The 26,206-nt window shown below is 47.4% G+C and overlaps 1 protein-coding gene across 2 annotated transcripts; it reads left to right on the top strand.

The window, feature by feature from the left end:
• The first annotated feature begins 14,003 nt into the window (after positions 1-14,003).
• AKR1A1 (aldo-keto reductase family 1 member A1) lies at positions 14,004-25,727 on the top strand. 2 transcript variants are annotated; one of them, XM_047727831.1, is made up of 9 exons: positions 14,004-14,288; positions 19,852-19,941; positions 21,933-22,052; positions 22,213-22,364; positions 22,992-23,187; positions 24,193-24,392; positions 24,636-24,708; positions 24,848-24,934; positions 25,567-25,727. In XM_047727831.1, exons 2-9 carry the CDS (start codon positions 19,858-19,860, stop codon positions 25,630-25,632), a joined length of 978 nt encoding a protein of 325 aa, XP_047583787.1. In that variant the 5' UTR covers positions 14,004-14,288; positions 19,852-19,857; the 3' UTR covers positions 25,633-25,727. The 2 variants fall into 2 exon arrangements, with proteins under 2 accessions (XP_047583787.1, XP_047583788.1); XM_047727832.1 differs by lacking the exon at positions 14,004-14,288 and adding an exon at positions 18,301-18,319.
• Positions 25,728-26,206: the final 479 nt, after the last annotated feature.

Raw genomic sequence — 26,206 nt, 5'->3', positions numbered from 1 at the left:
TTCACCATTCCCAAGGGTGGTGGATCCTCTCAACTGGGCATTTTTCATTCTAGCAAACATTGCCCCCTATGCCGTCAATGGACAACATTCAACTTCATACTTGGGAAAAACAGGGCTTGAAAAACTCCTGGCAAAACATTTCTACATCTCCAGACTCTCAACCTTATGCAAGTCGGTCACCGATCAGTGCGCCACTTGTGTTAGACAAAACCCAAAAATGAGACCCTCCCCTCTCCCCGGAGTACAGCGCACAGGGACAGCTCCCTTTGAAGACTTGGAATTGGACTTCACAGAAATTACCCCTTAACCGAGGTATAAAATATCTGCTAGTTCTGGTCTGTACCTTCTCAGAATGGGTAGAGGCATATCCAACCTGGACCGAGAAGGCCAGAGAAGTCACTAGAGTACTCCTCCGGGAGGTCGTGCCTCGGTACGGGATCCTGCTTACCATACACAGTGACAGTGGCCCGGCTTTTATCTCTGAAGTTCTGTGAGAGTTAACTTTAGCCCTCAACATCTCCTGGAAACTCCACACAGCCTACTGGCCTCAGAGCTCAGGGAAAGTAGAACATACGAACCGTACCCTCAAGGAAACCCTATCCAAATTACATGCTGAGACCTCCTTAGGGTGGACAGATCTACTTCCCTTAGCAGTACTCCGCTCCTGCTGTACCCCTCAGAAAAACGGATTCTCCCCATTTGAAATACTCTATGGCAGGCCACCCCCACTGTTGTCTTCTTTTCCAGGCGATCTTAACGTCTTAGGAGACACACACCTCCAGGACCAACTGTTATCCCTAGGAAAAATCCTCACAGAATTACATGCCCACATATTAGAGAGGGCCCCTATATCCCTAGGAACCCCTGTCCATTCCTCCTGCCCTGGAAATGAGGTCTGGGTAAAGGATTGGAAACATGAACCCTTTCACCCAACCTTGACTGGCCCACATACAGTAATTATCATAATTCCCCCTGCCCTCAGGGTTACCAACATCACGCCATGGATCCACCATTCTCAAGTAAAAAAGGCAAACCCAGACCAAGCTACCTGGACCACACATCTGTCACCATCAAACCCTCTGAAGATCACTTTAAAGAAGGGTCCCTAAATTCTAAAATACATCTTCTCCTTCCTCAACCCAGCTAGGGCCTCATACTAGGGCTACTAAGTTTCTCCTCCCTTTTCTTTTTTTTTTTTTAAAGAATTTATTTATTTATTTGACAGAGAGAGACCACAAGTAGGCAGAGAGACAGGCAGAGAGAGAGAGGAAGGGAAGCAGGCTCCCTGCTGAGCAGAGAGCCCGACGTGGGACTCGATCCCAGGACCCTGGGACCACGACCCGAGCCGAAGGCAGAGGCTTAGCCCACTGAGCCACCCAGGCACCCCTCTCCTCCCTTTTCTGAGTGTAACTGCATGAAAGGCTCTGGAAGGTCTCGATACTTTCAATCCTTTACCCTAATGACTAAGGCCTGTTACCAGGAGAGAACTCCGACTACTTGCACCTCCTCCCATGGCCCCAGCCAGACCTTCTGGACGGCAACCTTGACACAGATCTCTTGGTCTGTACAATATACCCCAAATCAGGTCCAGTAATGTTGGACCTACCCTAGCCCAGGCTGGTTCCTTGGGCGGGGGCGGCACCCAGGATATCGCTCTCCAAAACCAAGGATAAACTAGACTAAAAGATTTTGCCAGTTGGACCCCAGCTCCCCTGACCCCACTACCGGAGAATCATCCTAACTTCCCTTCAGCAACTCACAAAACTCCCAGACACGCAGGGGCTCACTAGACAACTTATCAATACAGCTACCAACTATGGTCAAATACTTCCCAGGAAGTATTCCCAACACTGCCTCTTGGGTCTGTCTCCCTCTTATTTAGTCAGCCCTGTTCGGGGTCACTGTTCCATCCAACTGGCCACTGCCCAATACTACCAACTCCCATATAACCACTGGTCCCTTAAGCAACCCCATACCTTTGGCTCCAGCTCATAATTTTACCTCATAATCTTACCTCCGGGTCTTTCCCAACCCCCTGATGACCGTTGCTCCAGCTTCATGGCACCTCTACCCTACTGCACCCCTCCCCCCACCCAGCATCTTCCTATCCTGTGAAGACGAACTTCTCTTCAGGTGCCATGACGAAGGTGACACCACCTCTGGTTGCACACTTGTGTTCTTATCTCCCTCTGCCTCACTATACTCAGACCCCCAGTTCCAGTCCCGGGCCTCTCCCCATCACTGAAGCATATGGGCGATCGCCTTACCCTTCCACCTAGGTGCTGGCATCCTCACCGGAGTAGCTACCGGTACCTCAGGTCTCGTAACTTCTATTAACTTTAATATAAGCTCTCTCAGGAACTCAATGATGACATGGAACCCATCACAGATTCATTAACATCCTTTCAGACCCAACTCTCCAGTCTCGCAGCAGTGGCTCTCCAAAATCGACGAGCCCTAGACCTCCTCACCACAGAAAAAGGAGGAACCTGCTTCTTCCTGCAAGAAGAATGTTGTTACTATGTCAGCCAGCCCGGGATCGTCACTTCCAAGGTTTGCGAGCTCCAGGAATGCATCCAGTGTCGTTAGGAAGAACTCACATCTTGTGGACATCTTGGCTATTACCCCTAGCAGCCCCTTTATTAGTCCCTACTCCTCCTAGTTATCCTCGGTCCTTGTCTCCTCAATAGCCTCGTCCGTTTCATTACAGATACTGTCCCTCAGCACACGACTGCCCATATCCTCGCCCTCTGAGGATATACTCCCTTAAATCTAGAAAATGATGATCTCTAGGGTACCACCTGCTGATCATCAAGGAGGGGCCATGAGGCGGATAGAGACCCCGGGTCCTCAGCCCCTTCCCATCCGCTGCTCTCCATTCCTCCTGCTGAGGCAGAAAAAGACCAAATGGCCATCTCGCCTGATTAAGAAAAGAAAACAAGTTCCCTGGGGTGATTTAGCACTCTCCTGAGACGCTTCTGTATAGATTATACTTCTGCATAAAGGGGGCCAATCGGCCCTGAGACACCCCATAAAACATTCCGTTACCATCCCGCATCACCCATAACCATAAAAACTCACCCCTGACCCTGCCGGGTGCTCAGTCTTTGGGGAACGATCCTACTGAGCCTGCCGGCGAAAATAAAGCTGTGTTTTCCCAGATTTCCGTGTGCCGCCTGAGTTTCCTTCATTGCTTCAGATTTTCCCCAACATGTCAAATAAATAAATAAAATCTTTAAAAAAAAATTTCTACTTGTCTCCCCTCTTTTATGTCTTACAGGCATTTCAAATTCAACTTGTCCAAAAAGAATTATTTTCTTTTTAAAGATTTTATTTATTTATTTATTTGTCAGAGAGAGAGGAGGGGGACACAAGCAGGCAGAGAATGGCAGAGAGAGAAGCAGGCTCCCAGCTGACCAAGGAGCTTGATGCAGGGCTCGATCCCAGGACACTGTGCTCATGACCTGAGCCAAAGGCAGCAGCTTAAACCACTGAGCCACTTAGGCGTTCCCTAAAAAGAATTATTTCCTCCCTCCCAATCATGTACTGCTTTCCCGGTTTTTCCCATTTGGTAAAGGACATCAACATTTGCCCAGTTTATGAGGTCAAAATTCCAGGGGTCATCCTTTTGTCCTCCTTCCTCCATATTCTATAATAACAATAATTTAAAAAATGGATCCTCAATCTGACCACTTCTTACAACTTTAGGAGAGGCAGTGGGAGAGTGAGAAATAGAATCCTTAAGCAGACCCCCTGTTGAACAGAGAGCCTCCATTGCCTGGGGCTCACCAATTCCACAGCCCTGAGATCAAGACCTGAGCCGAAATGAAGAGTAGGGAGCCTGACATGGGGCTCGATCCCAGGACCCTGGTATCACAATCCAATCTGAAGGCAGACGCTTAACGACTGAGCGTTAATCTTTAAAAAAAAAAGATTTTATTTATTTATTTGACAGAGAGAGAGCACAAGTAGGCAGGCAAAGAGAGAGGCAAAGAGAGAGGGGGAAGCAAGCTCCCTGCTGAGCAGAGAGCCTGATGTGGGGCTTGATCCCGGAACCCTGAGGTTATGACCTGAGCTGAAGGCAAAGGCTTAACCCACTGAGCCATTTTTAAACATTTTATTTGACAGAGAGAGAGAACGCACACAAGCACAGGGAGCAGCAGGCAGAGAGGGAGGGACGAGGAGACTCCCCATGGAGCAGGGAGCCTGATGTGTGGCTCAATTCCAGGACCCTGGGATCATGACCTGAGCAGAGGGAGATACTTAATTGACTGAGCCACCCAGGCACCCCTGCATACATTTTTTTTTTTAAAGATTTTATTTATTTATTTATTTATTTATTTGTCAGAGAGAGAGAGAGAGCGAGCGCCAGCAGGAGAACACAAGCAGGCAGAGCTGCAGGCAGAGGCAGAGGCAGAGAGAGAAGCAGGCTCCCCACTGAGCAAGGAGCCCGATTCGGGACTCGATCCCAGGACCCTGGGACCATGACCCGAGCTGAAGGCAGTGGCTTAACCAACTGAGCCACCGAGGCGTCCCATTTTTTAAAATCTGTTTTTCCCATATTCATAGACATCACTGAGAACAAACTGAATTTCTACAATTCAGTCACAAACTAATAAACAGAATAATCACTTTTAGTAGTTTAGATTACGATAACATTTAAAAACAGAAACACGGGGGCACCTGGGTGGCTCAGTGGGTTAAAGCCTCTGCCTTTGGCTCGGGTCATGATCCCAGGGTCCTGGGATCGAGCCCCGCATCGGGCTCTCTGCTCAGCAGGGAGCCTGCTTCCCTTCCTCTCTCTCTACCTGCCTCTCTGCCTACTTGTGATCTCTGTCAAATAAATAAATAAAATCTTAAAAAAAAACAAAACCAAAAACAGAAACAGGCACACAAACACAAAAGAAATAATTTATCATATGCTGAAAGATAACAGTGGTTGTCTTTAGGTAATGGGGCAGTTCTTTTGTATTTTCAAAATTTATAAAAGTTGCAATAAAGAACATGTACCAGTCTTTGTTTCTTTTTTTAAGAGAGAGAGAAAGAGTGATACACATGCAGGGGAGTGCTGGGTGGGTGGAGGGAGTGGGGAGGCAGGAAGAAAGAGGGAGAAGCAGACTCTCCTCTGAGCAGGGAGTGGGACACTTCTGAGGACCTAGGGATCTTGACCTGAGCTGAAGGCAGACACTTAACCAACTGAGCGACCCACATGCCCCATGTATTGGTCTTATAAAGGAAACATACATACACACATACATACATGTGTGTATTTTTTTTTTTAAGGAAAGAAATATCTAGATAGTTAAGTGTCTTAAAGTTGGGCTCTCTCTAAAGTCAGAACTTGAGACAAAGGACTGGGCATAGGTCATTTATTTGGGAGATAATTTTAGGAACCAGAAAGAAGGGAGGGGGAAATGAGGTTAAAAAGGGGGGGAGCAAACAATATATTAACCAGTTAATACATGGGCAACTGGGATCAATCCACCTAGGGAAGCTTCTGAAAAATTATGAAAACCACACCTCAAAATTATTCTAGTGGAGACTGTGTTGGCTGGAGTATTTACCTAAAGATCCTTGTCCCTCTTATTTTTGAGGGTTTCCCTTGGAGACCTTAACTCCCTCATCCTTCCAGCTACACATAGCCAAGCTTTGGTGTGGAGAAAGACCTGGTATACCAAAGCAGAGAAATACTACACTACATGATTGATACTGTGGGTCACTCAACTCCACAGCTACGTCAGATCTGGCAGGTTGATGCATCACACAAATCTACAACAAGACAGAATAATTGTTGGGAGGGGCGCCTGGGTGGCTCAGTGGGTTAAGTCTCTGCCTTTGGCTCGGGTCATGATCTCAGGGTCCTGGGATTGAACCCTGAATTAGGCCCTCTGCTCAGCAGGGAGTGTGCTTCTGCCTCTCTCTCTCTGCCTGCCTCTCTGCCTACTTGTGATCTCTGTCTGTCAGATAAATAAATAAAATCTTAAAAAAAAAAAAAAGAATAATTGTTGGGAAATTCTGTGCCCAACCTAGTTCACTTCTATTTCCAGCCTATGGCACGTGTACAAGTGCCTAGGGGTGTACACCTTCCAGAGATGTTGCTCGTAAGAACCACTGACCTATTAAGGCCCAACTCTACCTTTGAGTTTTTGGACCTTATGTGAGTACATATTTCAGACATTTATTCATCCAGCCCCACCAAGTAGTATCCTGGAAAAAGCATGGATTTTGGAGCAAGAGATGCTGGCTGTGGTTCCATTTATTGTGTGACCCTGCACAAATCATTTAGCCTCTTTTTCAACTGCAAAAGGGGGATGATGATAATGGTCCCTATTCCTAAGGTTGCTGTGAAGATTAAATGAGATAATTTCTATGAAATATTCGTATAGTGTCTGATGCATATAGTAAGAGCCCCCAAACATTAGCTATTGTTTTGTTATTAAAAATGGTAGCTAAGGCATGTTTCCTAAACCAGTCTCTGGTATAGCAGAGGGTTCCCAGTCCTATGGATAAGAAAAGATAGAGTACACAGTCAGAGTCCACATTGCAATCAGTGAAATATGGTACAGCGGAATCATATACAGGCGCAATGGCATGCTGGAGAAAGGAGGGGATTGGAGCTTGGATCTGGAAGGATGAAGAAGCAGACTGCATAGTACAGTCCACAGGGCCTGACCGCCAGCAGGCTCTTGAATTGGACCACAGGATCCAAGGGACTGAGAAAGAAAATAATGCCTCTGTGCACAACTCTATGGCCATTCCCAATAGCTACCCACACAGGGATTCTCACTGTTTTGGGCGGGGGGGGATTAGGTCTTATAAAGTTGGTATTATCCCTTTGGTACAAAAAGGCTAAGATCCTGCATTAAGGGCTAGTTTCTGAGCTGCCCAGGGTTTAGAAATGATTCTACCCTTTAGAGATATTCATGGACTGGAAAGAGTTCAGGCTTTCTTTGAACGGGCTCCTGTCCTCTACTACAATGTCACTGGAAGTTCATCTCATGAAGGCAAGATCTTGTTCAAGGTATTTTCAGCACACCAGCAGAATATCTAGCACACAGTAGGGCCTCAGCACTAGTTGAATGAAGGATACTCTACTGGATGGAAAGATACTCAGCCATTAACTCCTGGAGGTGAATCTGGATTTAAGGTCTCCCTCTCCATCCCAGGGTTCTTACTGATACTGATAAGAAGTCTGGAGAGGGTCTGAGAGGCTCTGCTAAGAGCCAGGTGAGAGGGTATGGATAAGGACCTCCCCTCACTGTCTTGCTTCAGGTTCCTTTTTTTTTTTTTTTTTAAGATTTTATTTATTTATTTGACAGACAGAGATTACAAGTAGGTAGAGAAGCAGGCAGAGAGAGAGGAGGAAGCAGGCTCCCCGATGAGCAGAGAGCCCTATGCGGGGCTTGATCCCACGACTCTGGGATCATGACCTGAGCCGAAGGCAGAGGCTTTAACCCACTGAGCCACCCAGGGGCCCCGGGGTTCCTTTTTAACTAGGTAATGTACATAGGCCTACTCCCTCTGTCTCCAGGCTGTGAGCTTTTAGCCTGGCCCCTTTATTGGCCAGATTTGCGTATAGAAATATTACGGGAACCTGAACTTTGTTCTTAGTCTCTGCTTCTTACTCTCTAATTCTTGGTTTCTGCTGGGACAACCCAATCTAGAGTAAGCAGGAAGTGCCAGTAAAATGCCGGGATAGTTTCAAGACAGACTCAGACACTTGGGAAGAGGATGTGTTTCCTCATCCCTCTGAACGGCCTGACCATATTCTTCTTCTTCTTCTTTTTTTTCTTTTTAAAGATTTTATTTATTTATTTGACAGATAGAGATCACAAGTAGGCAGAGAGGCAGGCAGAGAGAGAGAGAGGGGGGAAGCAGGTTCCCCACCGAGCAGAGAGCCCAATGTGGGGCTTGATCCCAGAATCCTGGGATCATGACCTGAGCTGAAGGCAGAGGCTTTAACCCATTGAGCCACCCAGGCACCCTCTTTTTTTTTTTTTTTTTTTTTAAGTAGACTGCAACCCAGCATGAAGCCCAACGAGGGCTTGAACTCATGACCCTGAGACCAAGACCTGGGTCAAAATCAAGAGTTAGATTCTTGGGGCACCTGGGTGGCTCAGTCATTAAGTGTCTGCTTTCGACTCAGGTCATAGTCCTGGGGTCCTGGGATTGAGTCCCACATTGGGCTCCCTGCTCAGTGGGGAGCTTGCTTCTCCCTCTCCCACTCCTTCTGCTTGTGTTCCCTCTCCAACTGTCTCTCTCTGTCAAATAAATAAAATCTTCAAATAAATAAATAAAATCTTAAAAAAAGAAGAGTTGGAATCTCAACCAACTGAGGCACCGAGGTGCCCCATTATTTTTGTACTTTGTATAAATAGATGGAATTACACATTATGTCGTCTTTCATGTCTGCTTTATTTTACTCAACATTGAGTTTGAGAAATTTACTCATGTTGTTGAATATAGAAATAGTTAGTTCCTGGGGCGCCTGGGTCGCTCAGTGGATTAAAGCCTCTGCCTTTAGCTCGGGTCATTTTCCCAGGGTCCTGGGATCGAGCTCCACATAGGGCTCTCTACTCAGCGGGGAGCCTGCTTCCTCCTCTCTCTCTGCTTGCCTCTCTGCCTACTTGTGATCTCTGTCTGTCAAATAAATAAAATCTTTAAAAAAAAAGAAAAATAGTTAGTTCCTTTTCACTACTATATTATATTCTACTCCCAGAATTTCTATTTGGCTCTTTTTTTTTTTTTTAAGATTTTATTACTTATTTAATTATTTGACAGAGAGAGAGAGAGAGAGCTCGCACAAGCAGGCAGAGCAGCAGGCAGAGAGAATGGGGGAAGCGGCTCTCTCCTGAGCAGAGAGCCCGATGCAGGGCTCGATCCCAGGGCCCTGAGATCTTGACCTGAGCTGAAGGCAGAGTTTTAACCCACTGAACCACCCAGGCGCCCCTGAAACTAACTTCTTTCATGCCATTTTATTCTTGCCTTGCGACTCAGTTTGGGTTTATGGGAGGCTATAGGCAGTTTCTAATGATCTTGTGGAAGGTCATTTGAGAGAGCTCCCAGAAATTAGTTCTTTGGAGAAGGTGGTAGCTGTAATGAAGGTGAGAAGTGCCACAACCATTTTGCCACCATGAGGAGGTCAACTTCAGGATGAATATGAGAGATTGGAAAGCAGAGAGAAAAAAAAAATGGAAGAAAAGGGATCCTGGTGTCATTTTTGAGCTTCTGAATCACACCAACCCTAATCCTGCCTCTGTGAGTCCATAAATTTATTTCCTTCACAGTTGAAGACAGCTTAAATTAGGTTTTCTGTTAAGGGCAATATAGAGTCTTAAGTTATCTATGGGTAAGTACAGGAGATTTTGGGGAAACAGAAGAGGAACATTTAATTCAGTCTAAGCTAGTCAGGGAAGATTCTCAGAAGAGATATTTTGGGAGTAGGGGATAGTTGAAGGAAAGCGTGTTCTAGGTAGGGGAACAGCATACACAAAGACCCAAAGGTGAGAGAAAATATGGTGCATTTAGGAAACCATCTACTAATGTACTAAAGCCAGAAACCTAAGAGTCATTCTGATTCTTCCTTTATTTTTACTTCCCACATCTAATGGATCACCAAATACTGCTGGTTTTGCTCCTAAATATTTCTAAAATGTGTTCTCTCTCTGACTGAATGTGAGCTGCTCCTCTAAGACAGACCCTCATCACCTCTCACCTACCATCAAATGTCCCTGCTTCCGGTTTTGCAATTGTACCTGTCACTCCCTTCACTACTACTAGAATTACCTTTCTTTTTTTTTTTCTTTGAAGATTTTATTTATTTGTCACTAAGAGACAGAGAGAGAGGGAACACAAGAAGAGGGAGTGGGAGAGGGAGAAGCAGGCTTCTGGCTGAGCAGGGAGCCTGATGAGGGGCTTAATCCCAGAATCCTGGGACCATGACTCGAGCCGAAGGCAGACGCCTAACTACTGAGCCACCCAGGCACCCCTAGAATGACCTTTCTTAAATCCACATCTGATCATGGCATAATCCTGTTTAGAATGTTTTCCTATTTTCCTCAGGATAAACTCTAAGTTTTTTAGCTTAGCACTCAGGGCCTTAGTTACCTCTCAGACCTCATCACTTCCACTTTTCCCATAGGGATTTTAATTTAGAGTTATACCAAACCATTTGCCATTCTCTTAAACAACCTCCGTTTCTTACCTCTGAACTTTTTATACGTCGTTGCCTCTGCAAAAATGCCTGGCTCTATTTTCTGCTGAAAAACTACTGCATGTCTCCATCAGGATATTTTCACTTACAAATATCAGAAAATCTTGATTCAAAGCCTTAACCAAAAAGGAAATTTTATTATCTTACATAAGTCCAGGGATAGGGCAAATTCTAGACATAGTGTGATAATTCAAGGCTCGGTGTTTCTACTTCCCTGACATTCTCTTGGCTTTGTCCTCCTCTTTGTACTGGTTTTATCCTCATTCTGGAACCAAAATGGCTGTAGCAGTTCCAGGGTCACATCTGGATTTGATAATCAACATAAATTTAAACAGATCATATGTATATCTAACTTGAATCACTCCTCTTGCATTTTATATAATAACTGAGATGTGAAAAAACACATTCACATTCTATTCACATTCATTCAGCCCCGGTTTGACTTTTTCTCTTTCCATTTTTTAAATCTATTTTTTATTTTTATTTATTTATTTATTTTAACTTGACAGACAGAGATCACAAGTAGGCAGAGAGGCAGGCAGAGAGAGCGAGAGAGAGCGAGAGAGAGGAGGAAGCAGGCTCCCTGCTGAGCAGAGAGCCCGATGCGGGGCTCGATCCCAGGACCCTGGGATCATGACCTGAGCCAAAGGCAGAGGCTTTTTTTTTTTTTTTTTTTAAAGATTTTATTTATTTATTTGACAGAGAGAAATCACAAGTAGGCAGAGAGGCAGGCAGAGAGAGAGGAGGAAGCAGGCTCCCTGCTGAGCAGAAAGCCCGACGTGGGGCTCGAACCCAGGACCTGGGATCATGACCTGAGCCGAAGGCAGCGGCTTAACCCACTGAGCCACCCAGGCGCCCCCAAAGGCAGAGGCTTTAACCCACTGAGCCACCCAGGCGCCCCTATTTTTTATTTCTTTAAAAATATTTTATTTATTGGGGCATCTGGCTGGCTCAGTTAGTTAAGCTTCTGCCTTTGGCTGGAGTCATGATCCCAGGGTCCTGGGATGGAGCCCCGCATCAGGCTCCCTGCTGAGTGGGGAGCCTGCTTCTCCTTCTCTCTCTCCTCCCTGTTCATGCTCTCTCTCACTATCTCTGTCTGTCTCTCAAATAAATAATAAAAAAAATCTTGAAAAGATTTTATTTATTTGACACAGAGATCACAAGCAGGGGGCAGTGGTAGAGGAAGAGGGAGAAGCAGGCTCCCTGCTGAGCAGGGAGCCCATGGAGGGCTGGATCTCAGGACCCTTGGATCATGACATGAACCGACTGAGCCACCCAGGCACCCCTCATTACCTCTTTTTTTTAGAGTTCCCTGTGATTTACTTCCTCTTCCTCTTCTTCCTGCAGCATCTGATATCATTTTTTTTAAACAATTTTTATTCTTTTTTTTTTTTTTTTAAGATTTTATTGGGGCACCTGGGTGGCTCAGTTGTTAAGGGTCTGCCTTCGGCTCAGGTCATGATCCCAGGGTCCTGGGATCAGCCCCACTTTGGGCTTCCTGCTGGGCAGGAGGCCTGCTTCTCCCTCTGCAGCTCCCCTGCTTGTGTTCCCTCTCTCGCTGTGTCTCTGTCTGTCAAATAAATAAATAAAATCTTAAAAAAAATTTTATTAATTTGACAGAGAGAGACAGTGGAGAGAGGGAGCGCAAGGAGGGGGAGTGGGAGTGGAAGAAGTAGGCTTTCCCACTGAGCAGAGAGCCCAACCTGGGGCTTGAGCCCAGGACCCTGGCATGATGACCTCAGCCGAAGGGAGAAGCTTAAGGACTGAGCCACTGGTGCTGCCCGACTGATACTATTTTTACTCATTTATGTTTGTTAAGCTTCTTTGATTGTAAGCAACAAACACTGGCTCTAACCAAAGGAAAAAACAGCTTTTTGGGAAGGCTATAGGAGAACTTGCAAGACCAAAGGGAAGGTATGGCAGGGAATTGGCAGGATGCAGGTGGCTTTGGGAAGTCCTATTAGCAGAGATTGCCTGACAGCTTTGGCAAGATGCTAGTGAAATGCATTTCATGATGAAAAGCATGAAATTCTGCTGATTTTAGTCTTTTGATGACTATATTAATAATTCAAACTCAAGAAAGGAATATCCAGTTAGCATATCTTGGGTCATTCACATACATGTTGGCCAGGGAGGCCAGGTATCTGAATTAATGACTGTTGAACTGGATCCAGTGAGGAGGAAGAAATTCTCCAAAAGAGGGAGGAATGGACACTGGACAGCCAAAACAACACATTCCTACTATCCTGCCTACCTAACTACTCCTTTCCCTTGGAATTTGAGACAACTCATTCACGTGGTCTCCTCCTACCTCTCAGGCTGTTCTTCACCTCCTTGTTTTCACATGGGGCAAGACCCTTTTAGAAGTTGGCTGAGAGGCTTGTCTTTTGTAAAATGGGAGGGTGGTTGGAAAAGGGGTGGTGTGTTCCTGAGCGGATCTGTTTTACAATCTGAGGACTGCCGCTTTGAAAACTCTTGGAGGGATAGCTTTGTGCTTTGTATGAAACATTCCCTGGCACCAGAACTAAGAGCAAAAGCCCCAACACTGGGGAAGGAGAAGACCTTAGCAGTTGCACTTCAGACTTTTAAGAATTCAGACAGCAGAAAAAGATAGGGAGTCTGTCAGACCCTGCAGAAAGGTGGGAGGGATGGGAATATATGGCATGTGTCCCTTGAAGGCAACTCTTTGCTAGGCTAAGATCAGTTTGAGGGATATAAAATTCTGATCACATAAGCTGGAATCTAAGTCTTTATGAGGACCGATGGCGTCAAAATTTGGATATTTGGTCTATCAGGACATCGCCTGTATTGAGGCAACAGTGGGGGAATAATCCAGGGGGCAAAAAAAGATGGAAAAGAACAGAGGGGCAGGGAAAATTAAGTATGGCGAGTGAAAGGCAAGAGCTACTCAGAGTGGAAAACACATAAAATGCAAGATACCTCTCAGTCCAAACAGCAAGGGGTATTTCAAAAATAAAATCTGTAACTTAATAGCTGTGTGACTTTGGGCAAGCTGCTTTACTTGGCTAAGTCTATCCAACCTGTAAAATGCAACATGAATATCTCCCTCACAGGCGGCTTCCAGTGTGCTGGTAACGTCTGTTATCTTCACCTGGATAACAGTTACATTGGGGGAAAAAAAAACCCACAAAAACGCAGAGCTGTACGTTTAATATTTATGCATTTTTCTCTATTTATGCTCTACTATACTTCAATTAAAAGGCTTACAAAAAATTAAAAAGAACATTGCCTTTACAGGGTTGTTGTGAAGAGTCAATAAAAACATGTTTATAAAGTCTAGCACAGTACTGACACAATAATGCGCGGACAGGGTCCACAGTCCAGATACAGGGACCACGAACTTCCTGCCTCTTGGAGCCCAGGGGCCCGAGGTCTTCCTTGGTACAACTTTTACGCTGCGGCTACTCTCCCAGCCTGCTTGCTTGACTGAATAACGGGGCTAGTTTAGGTATACGCTGGAAACCCGGCCAACCCGACTCTGTGGGAGAGGCGAGCAAGCTGGTTCGGCGAATCCGAAAATAGAGGAGACACCAGCTGCACCTGCAACGTGTCACCCCAGAGCATCCTCCGCCGCGGGCGGAAGGAGCCCCAGCAGCCTAGAGCGACGTTGCCGCAGCGCGCAGTGCACTGTGGGCCAGCAGAGGTCCTCCCCAGCCGCTGAAGCTTCCCACGTGGCCGGCGGCTGACGCTTCACCCGGCGCCCAGTCCTCCAAACCTGCGCAGTGAAGTGTGTTTAAACAGCCAATCCGATCACTAGCAGCGGGAGGAGGAGATGGTGCAGGCTCGCAGCTCTGGCTTCCGCCCTCCCGCTCTTCACGGGGGGCAGGGGTGGGGTCGACCGCTGCGCGTGATGCTGAAAGCCCGGCCCTCTCCCCTCCACCGGGTGAAGCTTCCTCTCCACCGCCAGGCTCAAGCTAGGTCCCTGCCTTCACCATTAGGCCAACTTTCCTTGCAGCCCACCGGTTCCAGAAGCTGAGACCTCTTGGATCGTTGGCAGGCCGCAGAACGAAGCAGAGATCACATTGTCTTGTTCACGCTCTGTGCTCCAGCCGAGGTGAGTTTCTCCTGCTGCAGCCCCCAACTCCTCTTTCCCGCCCCGGAATAGACCAGAGAGCGGGGTCTCTGGAGGAAGTCTGACTCGGTTTCGGATTTGAACTCTGTGATCTTGGAAAATTCCTCAGTTTCTCTGGACCTCAGTTTTCAGACCGATGAAGTGAGTTTCTACGTCGGAACTGTAGTGAAGATTAAGTAAAATAAAGTTTTTAAAGTGCTCAGTAAGTTTTAGTTGGCCTCTTCTTTTTGTTTGCTTACCAACATCATTTTTGCAGGAACTCTGGCCTTTCCTGTGGGATTGCAGAAATACTTCTGGAAATGGCCGAAGTGGGTAGACTTAGCTTACTTAGGCACCTGCCTTGGGTTTGGGGAAGTTAGGGCATGTTTTTCTATTGCCTCAGACCTCTGTTACAGGGAGACCGGATGGAATCTGAACTGTCATCAGATGGGAGTTACTATTAACTAACTCTTCCCTTCAGCTTACCTATATTCAGGCTGCAAGACCTCCTAAAAGAGTCTCAATGGTTCTGATCAAGCCTGTTACCTTCCCCAAGATCTCGGTTCTCTTATTTGTACAGGAGCAATCCCAGTTTCATTCTGTATGAAGCAACTGGTTTTTGTTTTGTTTTTTTTTCTGAAAATGGTAAGTGCTTTGATATTTTCTAGAGATGATTCTTTCTAGGTTACCCAAGAAGGAAAGAAAGAAGGTGATGAAGGCAGGACTTCTTCAAATGTACCCCCCACCTAAGCTGTCACGCTCTCGGCTTTGCCATTGTGTGTGTGTTTAGTGTGTTTGTGTGTGTGGGTGTGCTCACGTGTGAGTTTCTATGTGTATCTATGGGGAGGCACTCCAGGAGTGAGGGGCTCAAAAAGATGATATGCTCTGACCTGAAGGAATACCCTGGTTTGTGAGGGAAAGCAGTATAAACCAACAATGGCAGCTATGCGCACAGCTATGGGTGCATGGGAGCAGCAAGTGCCAGCTGAAGGGTGAGCTGCCCCTAGCCAGGCCAGGCTGGGACTTTGGGAAGCAAAGTGCGCCGGGACTGAAGTAAGTGGTGGCTGGTTCTGCAAAGTCTGAAATCGGGAGTTTACAATGAAGAGGTGGAAAAATGAGGAAGGTAGGAGCCAGGTTAAGAAAGGTATTACTAAGGAATGTAGACTTTATCCTGAAGGTTGGCAAGGAGTGTTGGAAGAGTTTGAGCCTCGGGGTCACATGGTCAGTTAGTGAATGGATTGTGGGGAGAGTGGCCACACTGGAAGCAGAGAAATGGGTGGTTCAGAGCAGTAGTGGTCAGTGGAGGTTGATATGGATGGGCTGGAGAAAGACTTAAGAAATAGGTATTTTAAAATTCTTTTCACATACATCAAGAAGTACATGAAGTGTTCCAGAAGTCTTAAGTTTGGCATTACAGTCCAGAGCAGACTATGCCTTTATAAAAAAATATTTACCAATATTAACAGGATTTTTAACCCAGCCAAATAGACCAAATCTTGGCCACAGTTACATATTTAAAGTGGTTTTCCATGCTAGCTTCTTAGGAGTACAGATAAGGATATATTATCCTACCCATCACCTGTCAAAACCATAATCTGATAGATAATACCATTATCTATTTGGCAGAAATGCCACCTGAACTGAAAAACATTATTTAGATGGCTTTTCAAGACCCCACAGATTATACTATGAACATGTTTGCTTTAACAAGTTGTTATACAGGGCCTTGAGTCCCTGGTAAGAGAGTATACAGAAGAGCATGGGTCAGGCACTGTGCAAAGTGCTTTAGATACAGCATCTCTTTAAAATGAGGGAGGGGTGCTGATTCAAACCTTGGTGTGTGCAACCCCAGGCCTTGAACTGTTCCTTTGTGCTTCGCTGCTGGATTTGACAAGTAGAGTTTTGGACATGCTGAGTCTTACATCCCTATAGGACATACTGGTGGAGATTTCCAGAGGGAGTTGAATATCCAGAACTGGGGTGGGCAGAATCAGTGCTTAATGTGGTAACTGAAGACATGAGCTTAACTAGGGAGTGGGAAGAGGACTGGGGACGGAACTCTGAGGGACACTGACATGTATGGGAAGTAGAAGAAAGGCCCATGCAGCCAGAGAACACTCATGTAAACACTGCTTCCTCTTTCTCCTGTGTTTTGGAGTTCTTGCATCCAGGCAGGAGCTAAAGAGCCCTCCTCTGAGAAGGGAAGATAACCCCAGAGAGAAGGAACGTAGGTGTAGGTGATGACTTGGGAATAATAAAACCTGAGTCCCCCCCTTTTTTTTTAATTTTTAATTTTTTTCAAGATTTTATTTATTTGACAGATCACAAGTAGACAGAGAGGCAGGCAGAGAGAGGGCGGGGGAGCAGGCTCCCCGCTGAGCAGAGAGCCCAATGCGGGGCTCCATCCCAGGACCCCGAGATCATGACAGCCAAAGGCAGAGGCTTAACCCACTGAGCCACCCAGCCCCCCCCCCCCCGCTTTTTTAAAGAATGTGGAGCTTGAACTTGGAACCCCAAGATCAAGAATTGCATGCTCTACCGAGTGAGCCAGCTAGGTGCCCCTAAAACCTGAGTCCTTATACCTCCCCTCCCCACACACAGCCAGGTTTTCTCGTTCATGGGTAAAATCTCTCCCAAGTTAACATGAGGGTTTCTGAGTGCTGCCAGAGGCCAAGCCAGGCAGTTCCTTACAACTTCAGAGCCTGTTAAGGCAGGAGAGGGCTGGAATGCCAATGTGTGAGGCAGAAGATGAGGAGGAAGTCAAGAGCTGGCAGACTCTGACTTCTGTCTCAGAGAAAAACATTTGCTCTCTCCTGCGGCCCCTCCATTCTCTCCTTTGGAGCTCTTGTTCTTTGAAGCTCTTCGTTAGGTGTTCCTTCTATGAGCCCTGCTCCCCCATGCCTCAGCCGTTTGGGTTTTTAGTTTCACCATCAAAAGAAGGGAAGAAGCAAGCATCAGGTTTCTTCTTTTTTGCCTCAGACCAGGCTTTTGTTCAAGCTTTCAGCCTTAAGTCCATGTGTAATTTCAGAGTTCTCTAATGTGTGCTGGGAAATCTGGGAGAGGCCGACAGGTCCCCTGTTGGGGAACGAGCCCAGGAAACCAGCCACAGACCCTGGTGGCAGCTGGCAGGCCAGTTCCTCCTGTGAAGTCCAGACATGCTTGCCTGATCCCTTGGGAAGTTTGTGTCCCCGGGAAGTTTGGTAACAGCATTGCCTTCTAGTGATCTGTGGTTTGCTACACAGACTGAACATTTTTGGTTTTGTTCTAGCAGAAGAAGGCGGTCTCCATAACCAGGTTATGCTAGGCTATGAAATTCTTCCAGAGTCGGAAGTATTAGGAATGAAAATTTTGATATGTCAGCTATACTTACAACTTATCTTATTTCCTGCTCTACCAGGAAAATACTAATATTTTCAGGACTTGGAAACAAAGGTTATATTTATTAAGTTATTGCTGGCAATGAAATCAATCCCAAGGGAGTGATATTTCTAGTACTGATGAGATCAAGGGAAAAGGTTATTTCTCTCTTACTGGCTCTTAGGGCAAACATTCTTTCTCTTTTCTCTTTTGCTTGGATAATTCCTGTTCATCAAGACTTGACTTGGGGGCGCCTGGGTGGCTCAGTGGGTTAAAGCCTCTGCCTTCGGCTCAGGTCATGATCTCAGGGTCCTGGGATCGAAGCCCGCATCAGGCTCTCTTCTCAGTGGGGGGCCTGCTTCACCCTCTCTCTCTCTCTGCCTACTTGTGATTTCTGTCTGTCAAATAAATAAATAAATCTTTAATAAAAAAAAAAAAAAGACTTGACTTGGGCACCTTGCTGGCTTAGTTGGTAGAGCATGCAACTTTTTTTGGGGGGAGCAGGTGTGAGGGGGGAGAGAGAGAAAATTTTTTCCTTTTTTTTTTTTTAGATTGGGGGTTTGGGGCAGAGGGAGAATCTTAAGTCCCCACACCCAGTGCAGAGGCGAATCTCACAACCCTGAGATCATGACCTGAGCTGAAATCAAGAGTTGGACGCTTAACTGCCAGCCATCCAGGCATCCTGAGTGTGAAACTTGATTGCGGGGTTGTGAGTTTGAGCCCCACATTGGGAATAGAGATTACTTAAAAATAAAACCTTAAAAAAAGGCTCAGATAGTATCTCCAGGAAGCCATTCTTGCAGGGTTGCTCTTTTCTTGTAGCCTTTGTACAGATTTTGGTCCTGTCTTAACATATTGTGCTGATACCGACTGTCCTCATCACACCAGCCCGTAAACTCCAAAATGGCAGGGACTCTATTTGAATGTGTGTGTCTCTTAGGCCTAGCACAAGGCCCGGAACATTCGGAACATTCGTCACATTCGTCATTTGCTGACTGAATGAGTATTCTTGGGCCGTTTGGAGACTTCTGATTTTCAGAGCTCTCCAAAGAGGGTTGCTCCAGTCATCCACCTGTTTTGTTCAGTTGGAAATTTTCTTGTGTTTGTAACTTACTGCTTTCTGCTGTGTCTAATTCCCCTTCCTGGAAAGCCTTCTCCCCTTGACTCTTGGGAAAGCCCAACTTACTCTTAAAAGCCAATGTCAATATTTCCTGGTCCTTGCCCTAACAGAAGTCATTTGCTTTTCTGTAGCATGCTGTGATATGTGCTGGACATAAATATTATGACTGTGTTGACCTGCCCTTTTCTTGCCTTTATCCATTGGTTCCTTCTTGGATCCTTCGCTCTGCCACTTCTCAGCTATTGATTTGGGGGCAAATAACTTCATCTTTCTCTCTCTCTCTTTTAATTTAACTTCACCTCTCTTGAGTTTTTTGTTTTGTTTGTTTTTCATCTAAAAAATGGTCTGCTGGGGCGCCTGGGTGGCTCAGTGGGTTAAGCCGCTGCCTTCGGCTCAGGTCATGATCCCAGGTCCTGGGTTCGAGCCCCACATCGGGCTCTCTGCTCTGCAGGGAGCCTGCTTCCTCCTCTCTCTCTGCCTGCCTCTCTGCTTACTTGTGATTTCTCTCTGTCAAATAAATAAATAAAATCTTTAAAAAAAAATAAATAAAAAATGGTCTGCTTACTGTTAAAGAGCCCACTCAGGCCTAGCTGCATGGCAATCAGACCTCTCTGTCAGGGACTAGGAGCATCTGTAGTTTCTGATAGCCTCCTGGGACTGTTCATTTCATCCTCGGATAAGGGACCTGTCCTGAATCCAGTCTGTCACCTGGTCTCACTCAGACTCATAATGGCTTTAGCCAGTCTTGCCCCGGCCTGAGACGTTACATAGTCAAGGCTGGGTACTTCAGGGAGTCACTCACCTTGGTCTCTTGGTATCGGAAGTCTCTAACACAGGCCTTTAGCCTGGCAGAAGGAAGGGCACCCAGGCCGGTGGTCCGGTTAATGTTTGTCCAGGAGCTCCTGGCCTTAGTTGGTTCGGGCTACCCTGTCTTAGCTGCCCTCTGCTCACAGGCACGTGTGTACAACTGTGTTGTTTGTTCTGTCACCTCTTGCTCCCGTTACCACCCATGTTTTATAGGAGTCTTGACCAGTGAGGATCAAGCAGCAACACTGACCCCACTCCATTCTCTTCCCATCTGTGTTTCAGGGGGCAATGGCGACTTCGTGTGTCCTCCTGCATACTGGGCAGAAGATGCCCCTGATTGGGCTGGGCACCTGGAAGAGCGATCCTGGCCAGGTGAGAGATGGAGGAAGGAGAGGAGGGCTTCTTATATCTCTGCTAGGGAAAAGGCAGAATTTGGGAGAGGGTCCCTGAATTTTCTATAGCTGCCCCATTGCTATACTCCATTTCATATAGTATCAGATAAGCCTGCAGGGCAGTGGGAAGAGACAAGGGAAGAAGAGACAAGCAGTGAGCCCTTGGCTTCCTGAGGTGATTCAGAGGAAGGGCTGAGGGGCCCAGAAGGGCCAAGGGAATAGGGAGGAACCCTTTCCCTAATTGGATCTGCACTGAGTGCTGTGGCAGACATGGGACCTCCCTGTGCCTGGCCCTGTGCTGCCCCCTAATACGGCACTTAACACTCTGTGCTGTGATCCTTCTCCCTCTCTCACACGGGGCTCCTTAAGGGCCGGGCTACTCCCCAGTGCTCAGTCCAAAGGTAGGCACATGGCAGGTGTCGGGGTTTGAAGAATAGCTATGTCAGCTGCTCAGACCAAGGGTTAGCAAACTTTTTCTTAAAGAACCAGATGCTTAATAATTTAGATTTTGCTGGACAGGTGGCAATATGGGAGCGATTAGGGGCGCCTGGGTGGCTCAGTGGGTTAAAGCCTCTGCCTTCAGCTTCAGGTCATGATCCCAGGGTCCTGGAATCGAGCCCCATGTCGGGCTTTCTGCTCTGTAGGGGGCCTGCTTCCTCCTCTCTGCCTGCCTCTCTGCCTGCTTGTGATCTCTGACTGTCAAATAAATTAATTAAAAAAAATGGGAGTGATTATGTATTTATGTAACCATTTAAAGATGTAAAAATCATTCGTAGGTGGAAAAAAAAAAAAAGGGCAGCTGCTAGCTGAAATTTAATAAACCCTGATACAGACTCTTCCAGCTTAGGGAGTGTGGGAATAGAGACCTGCTTTCCTAGGGTTGTCATAACTAGAGATGCAGCTCCCTCCTGGGGTGGGGCATCTTCCCAGGGCTGCTTCCTTGTTCTTTGGAAATTTGAGTCAGAGTTTAGAGAAGTTTAGGGATTAAGTTTGAGAGGGAGTCTGGCAGGGAGAATATAACCTCTTCTCTCTGGGTGGTATTTGTGGTGTGCTGGTATTTGTGGTGTGCTCTGCCTCTTTTCCCTTTGCTTTCCTTCCTCCTGCAGCCTAGAACCCTGGAGTCAGGGTCTTTATGCCCTAGGCAGGCACTGACATGGCCCAGGGCAAGTCTAGGATCTAGGAAAGGACAGAGGGTGGCGATCAGAACTGGGCAGCCAAGACGGGGGTGGGTGCGGGGTATGGGATAAGGGGAGTACATGAGGGGATGAAGGGAGAGCTGAGGAGAGTACATCTGGATAGTAAGAGCTGTACCTAGATGGGGATCATAAATGGCAAGGCCGTGGCACCCTTGGTTCTGCTTCTGATGCCAGGTTTCTAGTCTGTTTTCTAGCAGATTGACTGACCTGTCCTCCGACTTCTGTCTGCTTTCTTTTCTCCTGACAGAGGGCTCTGGGCCTAGCTTCCATCTCACTTTTCTGCCTTCCTTAAATTTTTCCCTCTCTCAGAGCTCTTCTGCTTCACTGAATTCCCAGAGCTCAGTTGGTCTACAGGGCTCCATAAGGGTCTCACCGTGTGTCCTTAGCCTACAAATTATTTACCTATGTATCATGTTTCTCTAACCAGCTCCTCAGGTCTAGAGAACCAGTCTCTATGACTTATACTTCTGTTCCCTGTCAATGTATCTGTCCATCTTCTGAGCATCTAACTGGGAATACAATGTTAATTTTTCCTGGGCTGCACTGAGATTGCTTGGGTAGGAGGAAATCTTGGGGGTTATTGGGTTGGCACAAAAGGTTTAGAGTCTCTGAAGAGGCTTCTGGTCCCCTAGACTAGAGCCATCTTTCATCTTCTTGCTCCTACTTTCTGATGACTGCAGTGGTATATTCCTGCCCCTCCCCCAGCAGTGTCCCTCAGGAGGGCAGTTTTTGGCCTAGGCCAACAGCTGAAATCTCTGCTTCTCTCATCTGGCAGGTGAAAGCAGCTGTTAAGTACGCCCTGAGTGTAGGCTACCGCCACATTGACTGTGCTGCTATCTACGGCAATGAGACCGAGATCGGGGAGGCCCTGAAGGAGAATGTGGGACCTGGCAAGGTGAGGATAGGGGCTACAGAGGGCTGGGGTGAGAAGGCTGGACACCTGGCTGGAGGGATCTGGCAGCATCTTCCTTCTAAGTCCTCTCTCACAGAGGTGAGGGTGGGTGAGACTGGGTGCCCACGGCTCCTCTCACTGTGGGCCCTGCCCCATGGACCAGGCGGTGCCGAGAGAGGAGCTGTTTGTGACTTCGAAGCTGTGGAACACTAAACACCACCCTGAGGATGTGGAGCCTGCCCTCCGGAAGACGCTGGCTGACCTCCAGCTGGAGTATTTGGACCTGTACCTGATGCACTGGCCTTACGCATTTGAGTGAGCCTTGCCAGGGTCTTCATCCGGGCAGTCGGGTGTTGGGGGAGTTGTGTTAGTGACCTGTAAGGCACAGTAGCAGAGCAGGAGGGGATCATGCCTCAGCTCTCCACGGGAACCCAGCCTTCTGTGTTATTGTGTTGGGAGTTTAGCTACAGAAAAGGAGCGTAACCTCCCACAGTGGGTATCTCAGGGGCATGTGAGTGGTCCCTGCTGCTCCCTTTGTTCATTCCAGAAACTGCTAGCTTCTGCTGAGCTAAGCCTGGGGTTGCAGTGGAGAATCAGCTCCAGCAGAGGCTGTGAAAGCCTCACTGTCAGCTCTGTGCTGTCCTAGAAGACGGTTGCCAGAGCCTGCAAGGAGGAAGAGGAAGAAGAAATTCAGAAAGACTTCTCAGAGGAGAGAAGAGGAGATACAGTCTGGGTCTAGAAAAAAGAGGAGAGGGAATGGGCATTCTATAGAGAGTAAATGCCTGGGTCATGACCTGAAAGGACGAAAAACCACGCTTGTTTCTTATTCTTGGTGTTTGGCCCTTTCTGGGCTTAGTATGAGGACACAGAGCGACTGGATGGTCAGGTAAGGCAGAAGCCTTGCATTTGTGCCCACTCGTTGGGGGGCTGTCTTTCACCTAGGCGGGGAGACAACCCTTTCCCTAAGAATGCCGATGGGACTATCCGCTATGATTCTACCCACTACAAGGAGACCTGGAAGGCTCTGGAGGCACTGGTGGCTAAGGGGCTGGTACGGGCACTGGGCCTATCCAACTTCAGCAGTCGACAGATTGATGATGTGCTCAGTGTGGCCTCTGTGCGCCCAGCTGTCCTGCAGGTGAGCATAGCAGAGCAGATCTGTTGGTTTTGGGGGGGGTGTGTGTGAACAAAAACATGAGTGAGCAGATGATGGGTCTCCTCATGGAGATGGCTAACATGTTTTCAGAAGTGTTGCTGTAGAAATTCTCTACATAAAGTAGGGCATTGGGGCACCTGGGTGGCTCAGTCCATTAAGCGTCTGCCTTCAGCTCAGGTCATGATCCCAAAGTCCTGGGATCAAGCCCTGCATCGGGTTCCTTTCGAGCAGGGAGTCTGCTTCTCTCTCTCTCAAATAAATAAAATCTTGAAAAGGAAGGAAGGGGGGTAGGTAGATAAGTAGATAGATAGATAGATACTGAGTTAACTACACTGGAATTAGAAAAGGGCTAGGGGCGCCTGTGTGGCTCAGTCAGTTAAGCGGCTGCCTTTAGCTCAGGTCATGATCTCAGGGTCCTGGCATCAAGTCCTTCATTAGGCTCCTTGCTCAGCAGGGAGTCTGCTTCCACCTCTCCTTCTGCCTGCTGCTCTGCCTACTTGTGCTCTCTCTCTGTCTCTCTAATAAATAAAATCTTAAAGAAAAGGGGGGGGGCTAAGAAGTCTTTTTGATTCGGGGCGCCTGGGTGGCTCAGTGGGTAAAGCCTCTGCCTTCGGGTCAGGTCGTGATCTCAGGGTTCTGGGAGAGTGCTACCGGCCCCCCCGCCTGCCTCTCTGCCTACTTGTGCTCTCTCTCTCTCTATCAAATAAATAAATAAAATCTTTCAAAAAAAAAGTCTTTTTGATTCAAGCACAATGGAAATAAATGTGAATAATATACATATAAAGGGTAAGGTTATGTCAGGGAGAACAAGTAGTATGTATTGGTTTATATCAAATACAAGAATATTAGAAAGCTGAATGGGAAAAGTGGGCCAAGCAAAAGTGGGGCAGTCAGCAGTGCAAGATGGGCAGAGATGGTGCACGACTGGGTAGGACCTTGCAAGCTGGGCGGGGCCAGCCTGTAGTGGTGGATTTTTCCTTGTTTTAGGTGGAATGTCACCCGTACTTGGCTCAGAAGGAGCTGATTGCCCACTGCCAAGCACGCGGCCTGGAGGTGACTGCTTATAGCCCTCTGGGCTCCTCTGATCGAGCTTGGCGTGATCCTGATGAACCGGTCCTACTTGAGGAGCCAGTCGTCCTGGCCCTGGCTAAAAAGTATGGCCGGTCTCCAGCTCAGATCCTGCTCAGGTGCGGGCAGTGTTGGGGAAAGGAGGTGGGTGAGGGCCCCTGGGTTGGGAGGCCAGGGTTGAGGCCTTGTCCTGAATGAAGCTGCTAATCCTGCCATGTAATTGGGGGGAAGCTAACCTGAGGCATGTCCCCTATTCCCCTGCGGCTCAGGGACTCCAGGATTTTTGAGAAGGCTGTGTGGTGAGGAGACAGTGCTTGTGAGGACTGACTCCTCTTCCTCATGCGCTTCAATCCCCACCTTAGGTGGCAGGTGCAGCGGAAAGTGATCTGCATTCCCAAGAGCATCACCCCTTCACATATCCTCCAGAACATTCAGGTACTTGGTGGTGAATTGTGTCGTCTTTAACCCATGGTGCACAGTCTGGCTCTGATTCTGCCTGGCAAGAAGGCAGTGTTCTGGAATCTCAACTTCTGCATGCGAAACTGGCTTTTTGACCCCCACTTCCCATCCCCAGGTGTTTGACTTTACGTTTAGCCTAGAGGAGATGAAGCAGCTGGATGCCCTGAATAAAAATTGGCGATACATTGTGCCCATGCTTACAGTGAGTATATATCAGCTGCCAGAGTTAGGGAATGTAAGATTTGGGGAGGAATTCTGGCCCCAGTCTGGCCTCAACCTTGGTGGTCAGAGGAGAGGCGGGATGTTGTTGGTAGGATTGCTGTCCTGGACACAGCGGGCTCCTTTTTATTAAGCTTGGGGAAGTAGTATGGTTCGGGGTAAAGCATTATAGCCTGTGAGTCCCGATCCTGCCTCGATATCTTGTGACTTAGAACAAGTTATTTCACTTTTACAAGCCTCAGTTTTTTGTCTATAAAATGATCCCAGTTCCTGGCACCATAGCAAGTTCTCAGTAAATGGTATAAATGAGAGGAACCTAGAAGGCCTTCTTAACCTTGGTAGAGGGATTGAGGTTGGCTTGAAGCCTGTTACAGATAAGAAAATAAATATTCCTTATTTCAGCTGAGACCTTAAGCTCTTAGGCTCAGGGGCAGGTATATACGAGGCTGTGGTTTGCTGGAGTGGTGTCGACATTGGCATTCTCTGAGGCCCGGGTCCTGTACTACTATCTGGCATAGTGCTCTATACAGGTGGTGATCAGAAAGATTCAGGGAAAGATGCTGTGTCTTTGGAATGTGAGCTCCTACTAATAGAGCCACCCGTCTCTCTTTCCAGGTGGATGGGAAGAAGGTCCCGAGAGATGCAGGGCACCCTCTGTACCCCTTTAATGATCCGTACTGAGGACCCCCACTTCCTGGTTTCCTTCCAGCTCTCCAGCTACAAGGTCCTCCCACGTGCAGAAAGGAATTAATAAAGTTATTGGAGCATCCACACTACTTGCTTGTCTTACTTGTCTGGCCAGACCTGAGATGGAAATTATTTCCTTTAGGAATGCTGGACTGAGGGATGCTGGATGCCACCTGCCCCAAGCCCAGACTTCCTTCCTCTTTTGTTTCTGGAGAAACGGATGTGTGGCTGAATGCCCATTTCTAGTTTCTTGAATTAGGTACCTTGAGGGAGTAGCGCCTTCTGGTGGCAGCTCTCAGTGCTACGTGCTGTCCCAGGTGTCTCAGGGTGAGAGATCAAGGTAGTAAGAGTCCTGTGGTTTCCTGGCATTTCTGGGGCTGGGTCTTCAGTTCCCACCCCACCTCACCTCCTTGTTCAGCGCCTACTTTTAGGACTAGGAAGAGCCAAAAGCCAAAACTTCTGAGCTATTCAGAAGTTCAGGAGTCCCAGGTTGCAAAATCAGGGAAGGTGGCTGTGGATAGAAGCTTTCTCTCAGACACTTAAGTCAGTGTGCGTAGGCTATCTGAAG

Source organism: Lutra lutra, chromosome 4 (genome assembly GCF_902655055.1).
Source record: "Lutra lutra chromosome 4, mLutLut1.2, whole genome shotgun sequence".
Taxonomy (NCBI): domain Eukaryota; kingdom Metazoa; phylum Chordata; class Mammalia; order Carnivora; family Mustelidae; genus Lutra; species Lutra lutra.
This window is presented reverse-complemented; position numbering and strand designations above follow the sequence as displayed.

Bases quoted from the DNA above. Each gene is read 5' to 3' on its own strand.
- AKR1A1 (XM_047727831.1), top strand. From the start codon at position 19,858: ATGGCGACTTCGTGTGTCCTCCTGCATACTGGGCAGAAGATGCCCCTG. The intron at 19,942-21,932 runs GTGAGAGATGGA...CTCATCTGGCAG, and splicing joins GGAAGAGCGATCCTGGCCAG to GTGAAAGCAGCTGTTAAGTA. The intron at 24,393-24,635 runs GTGCGGGCAGTG...TCCCCACCTTAG, and splicing joins CCAGCTCAGATCCTGCTCAG to GTGGCAGGTGCAGCGGAAAG.